This window comes from Arachis stenosperma, chromosome 2 (genome assembly GCF_014773155.1).
Source record: "Arachis stenosperma cultivar V10309 chromosome 2, arast.V10309.gnm1.PFL2, whole genome shotgun sequence".
Lineage (NCBI taxonomy): Eukaryota > Viridiplantae > Streptophyta > Magnoliopsida > Fabales > Fabaceae > Arachis > Arachis stenosperma.
The window spans coordinates 9,536,378-9,541,756 of record NC_080378.1 but is presented as its reverse complement, the minus strand read 5'-3'; the positions used below and the strand labels follow the sequence as shown (position 1 = coordinate 9,541,756).

The 5,379-nt window shown below is 28.6% G+C and overlaps 1 protein-coding gene across 1 annotated transcript; it reads left to right on the top strand.

The window, feature by feature from the left end:
- The first annotated feature begins 710 nt into the window (after window positions 1-710).
- On the top strand, window positions 711-4,367 carry LOC130961996 (serine/threonine-protein phosphatase PP1 isozyme 1-like). The gene is made up of 3 exons (XM_057888057.1): window positions 711-891; window positions 2,369-2,928; window positions 4,106-4,367. The coding sequence occupies exons 1-3, from the start codon at window positions 723-725 to the stop codon at window positions 4,271-4,273; spliced, it is 897 nt and encodes a 298-aa protein (XP_057744040.1). The 5' UTR covers window positions 711-722; the 3' UTR covers window positions 4,274-4,367.
- Window positions 4,368-5,379: the final 1,012 nt, after the last annotated feature.

The following is a 5,379-nucleotide window of genomic DNA, read 5'->3' as shown; positions in this document are numbered from 1 at the left end:
TTGCTTGGTAGACTTTCAAGACACCAATAAATTCCCAATGAACATAAAATAACCAATCACACTTCTTCGAACACCTAGCCCACTCAAAATCAACATAAACCAAGTCCCATTTCTAACTTGGTTATGGCATGGTGCATTGCATCCATATGGGTAGCTAGTGGCTTGCTAATAAAATAGCTTAATTAAAACTTGACAAGTTAATTTGAATCTAATCTTAAATTTTAGGACAAAATTAAATATTAACTCTCTTGTAAAAATATATTTTATAAAAAATATTTATTATAAAGAGAAAACAAAACAAAGAAATAAATATGCAAGACTTCTCAAAATAAACAAAACTAAAATACTTCAAAATGAAATGGGTCTTCCTACTAAATGAGATTCTTCCTCTTTTCTAAATTTGGTTCGGTTAAGAAAACAGTATGCACTTTTTCTCCTTGCCATTAGTTGGCAACTTTAGATCCTCCGCTTTCTTTTCTAGCCATATATAGAAAAAGAGAGGAAGAGAGAGTAAAACATTGCTTTAATATATCCCAAATATATCAACAAATCTGCTATTTTTTTGGAATATTTGTTTCTTGTATATCACATAAAATAGCAACCATTTCTTTCTGATCCCCTTTGCTTATTTTGCATTCTGTGATCCGATTCATACCAATAGGAGAAGATCAATAAATTAGTTTATTTTATAGAAAAAAGAAAGATCAGAGAGGAATCAGGGAATGGATGGATTGGATGGTTTGATAGAAAGGCTTTTGGAAGCAAAGAAGAATGTTGGCAAACGGATTCATCTTGTAGAGTCAGAAATTCGCAACATTTGTATCACCGCAAAAGAAATCCTTCTTAGCCAACCTAACCTCCTCGAGTTGGAAGCTCCCATCAATGTTTGTGGTATTATATTATCTTATATTCCATACTTTTTGTTAGTTTCAATTAATACTCTCTTTTCTTCTTCTTAATATCCATGAATCATTGAAATTATGTTTGCATTGCATGTGGAAATAGAATGAATTCTTAATCCACATTGAACCGATCAAAACAGGGTATGACACAGTATTATATATACATTAGATCGGTTTGGGTACAAACTAACTTTTCTTTGATCCACAATCATAGATTATTAAAGGTTAAGAGGAGGGAAACAAAATTTAAAGGGAAAAGAAAAATGTAACTGATTGTTGTATAAAAAAAATATATATTATTCCAAAGAATTTTTAATCAGATTCTTTAGTCTTTGACAAATTTAATCACCAAAATAAGTCACAAAAATTTATTTTGTTAGATAAATTAGTCTTTATACTATTTGTCTATATAAAAGTATTTATATGAAAATTTTAAAAGTTTTTAAAAACTAATATGTTTTTATCAAATACTAATACAGATTATTTTGTCTAAATTTTTTACGAAAATTTAATATAAAAATTAATTTGTCTAACAAAATAAAATATTAAAAACTAATTTGATGATTAAAAGTTTTTAAAATTAATTTGTCCAATCAAATTTTTGTTATACTAATTTAGATATAAAAAAGCTAGAGGGCCAACAATTTTAATTTATATTGGCCAGTATTTTTTATCAACAACTCAATATCTTTAGTTTAATAGTTCGACAACATATTTTTAGTCAATACTTTTAAAAGTTGTTGATTAATTACCGGCAAAAAGAAAAAATAAATTCTCCATCCTATACATTACTCTTTAGATATTATTCATAAAAAAAAAATTTAACTTCCAATATTTTTCAGTACATTAAAAACAACCAAAATACTAAGAAGATTGATAATACAGTTTAAAGGAGTGTTAGGAGGTCAGCAGATTTTGTGATTTATAACCATCAATTAGTTATTATTATTGGGGAAAGTATAGGGAGCCAATGGCTTAAGCGTACAATGCGTACAATGGAGGTTTAGGAAATATTAGAGATATAATCATTAGTGTTACATTGTCTTATCAGGTTATGCTTTTGGGATGAGTGGTTTCATGATATGACATTAGAGTTCTAGATCCGAAAGGTCAGGAGTTCGATTTTTGGTGAACCCCAAAGTCAGCTTAAGTTTTTGAGATGAGTGGTTTTATGACATGAGATGTTTATTTATCCTGGTATCCGGATGGTTATTCTGGATAGTATGAGTGATGTTCATTCTATTCATGGATCAAAGATTTAGCCTATTGTACACATTGTACACTTAGGCCATTGGCTCCCTAGCACTACTTTTATTACATCTAATAATGTGAAATTACTCATTTTTCTTTTAATATCCAAATTTTAATAAAAGTGTTGCCCTAAACTTTTTCTTACCATTTATATTGGAGATAGATTTTATGAAATTTGATGAATGTTTTGAGCTAATAATATGATGATATGGTAGGCGACATACACGGGCAATACCCAGACCTATTGCGGCTGTTTGAATACGGCGGTTTTCCGCCGCAATCAAACTACCTGTTCCTTGGAGACTACGTGGACAGAGGAAAACAGAGCATAGAAACAATATGCCTCCTTCTAGCGTACAAAATCAAATACCCTGAAAACTTTTTCCTTCTGCGTGGAAACCATGAATGCGCCTCAATCAACAGAATATACGGATTCTACGACGAGTGCAAGCGGAGATTCAGTGTTCGTTTATGGAAGGTGTTTACAGATTGCTTCAACTGTTTGCCGGTGGCTGCAGTGATTGATGAGAAGATCCTGTGCATGCATGGAGGGATATCTCCTGAGATTGAGAACTTGGATCAAATCAAAGCCATTGAAAGGCCAGTGGATGTGCCAGATCAAGGGCTCTTGTGTGATCTTCTTTGGGCAGATCCTGATAGGCAAATCATAGGGTGGGGAGAGAATGATAGAGGTGTTTCCTACACCTTTGGACCTGATAAGGTTGCTGAGTTCTTGAAGAAACATGATCTCGATCTTATTTGTCGAGCTCACCAGGTTCCATCTCTTACTCTTCTCAATTTTTTTGCAGTTTATCTATGCCTTTCTTCAAGGTACATAGTCTTAAAAGAGAAAAGTTAAAGGCAAGCGAAAAATTTATTACTTTTTAGGAATGTTTTTAGTTATTAATTTAATTTTTAAATATTATTAACTAACCGTTTATCAAAAATAATAAATTTTACTAATTTTTTAGCATTTTTCTGTTTTAACATTAAAGTAATATTTTCTTATTACTTAATAATATTTTTTAGAATTTTGTTAGGTAAATAATGATTTTTGTGAACAATGTGAACAATAAACTATAAAATTGGTCTAATAAAGTAAAAACACATTACACCCTCTAAATTATCTACCTAAATCTTAATATTAGGTAACCATCTGCATATCTAGTGAACTAGTGAATTGAAGATCCGATATATTTATTGTTCACATTATTTAGTATTTTTATTATTTATATATACTTTTTCTAATTTTTTAATTTAAAAATTAAAAAAAATATATTTTAAAATATAAAAAAATATCACTATAATTTTAACAACACTTGTAACATAATTTGATAGCCACCATAATTATAAATATTATAGAGGTCACCTTTATATAATAGTTTAAATTTTTAAAATGTCGAGTACTATGACTAAAAATTGTAACGTTAGATCATAAAGACCAAAAAAAAAACAAATACATAGTTCTACTAAAAGAGTACTAAAAAAATGGTAAAAAAATAATGTATTAAATATATAACTATTTATATCACAAATTTACAATAATTTCTGCCAACAAACTATAACTCAAATAACATAGTCTTTTCATTTTATCTAAAAGTTTCAAATTCGAAGTGATTTCTCTTCTCTACTTAAATTTTAAGAAGAGATTTCTTGACAAATATGTAACTATTTTTGTGCCTCTACCAACTTAAATTTGTAAAAGAGATGGTTTCATAATACAATGGTTAATATAGACTCTCTTGGAATATATTAGAATCAATTAGTATTGATTAGAATTATTTAATATATCTGAATATTTATTATAAAATATTACATTTTTATTATTTCAATTTTTTTAACACTTATAAATATTTTTTATATTCTATCATTGTACACCATTTGAATATACACAAATCTTTTCTCTATTATTATCTCTTCCATTTTTAACAGACACAACTTTCTTTTTGCAGGTTGTGGAAGATGGGTACCAATTCTTCGCAGATAGGCAGCTAGTGACGATATTTTCAGCACCAAACTATTGTGGAGAGTTCAACAATGCAGGAGCACTTATGTGTGTGGATGAAACCTTACTCTGTTCCTTTCAGATTCTCAAACCCTTGACAGCAAAGACCCCGTAGCAATAGCTGCAATCTTCTTTATTTTTGGGTAACACAACAACAATGGAGAAAACGGACAAAGCAAAAGCTATTTTGAACTCTGCAGAAAGTTGTATATATCCCCTTGTTTACTTAGAAGCTGATTGTGAATTTAGATTAAAAGGAAAAGAGAAAAAAACAAGAAAGAAAGTAAAATGTTTGAAGAGTAAAATGAATTTATAATTACTATTGGGAACTTCTAATTCTTCCTTTCTTGCCCTTCATAATCTCATCTCGCAAACATAGTGATCCTTTAGTTTTCTCCTCTACAAAACTTCACACAATTTAAGTGGAAGCAATTATTCTGAAAAAAAAAGTCCCATCTGCAATAGTACTTGTACCCTTAAATTTGTACCCTAAATAGGTTTGGTAATATTATTTTTGTTTTTGGGCATGGAAATTTATAACTTGTGAAAAAAAAAAGTAGTTAGAAGAATGTTGAAGGATAAACCTAACTGAATCCATTAATTGTGAAAGAGAGACGGAATATAAAAACAATTTTAATGGATGCAATTGAAATTGTTTTACCTCTGACACTTTCATAAAACTTGATAAGTCTCACTTCTATTTTGTTACTAGAGTGAACAAAAAAAAAAAAAAACAAATGCTAATGCATGTGGGAGAAAATAAGGAGTGCAACATTTTTTAAATTCAAAATCCTAAATCTTAAATTATAGATTTTAAATGAGTCATTGATATAAATATAATAAATACAAAATTAAAATTTGTTTAACTAATAAAGAGTGTAGCATTTTTTATCATAATAATTATGATCAATTATTAGTTTTAATAGTATAATATTTTAATGATATTTTATAATTGGTGAGATCACAACTAAAGTTATTCACAAAGTTGATATTTAAATTGGTCTTTGAAGTTTTACTTACATTTCAATTTGATCTTCAAAATTTTAATTTATTCAATTTAATTGGCATCCATGACTCACATTAGCCCCTAATCCTATTTCTATCACATAATCATTAATGTCTTACTAAGATGATTGATGACTGTTATACTAAACTTCTTAACGACAATCTGATGTGGCAAATTGAAACTTTTAACATCAATTTGGTTCTTAAAAAATCTTT

Coding starts and splice junctions, on each gene's coding strand:
- LOC130961996 (XM_057888057.1), top strand. CDS start 723: ATGGATGGATTGGATGGTTTGATAGAAAGGCTTTTGGAAGCAAAGAAG. Junction 892..2,368: donor AGCTCCCATCAATGTTTGTG/GTATTATATTAT, acceptor ATGATATGGTAG/GCGACATACACGGGCAATAC. Junction 2,929..4,105: donor TTATTTGTCGAGCTCACCAG/GTTCCATCTCTT, acceptor TTCTTTTTGCAG/GTTGTGGAAGATGGGTACCA.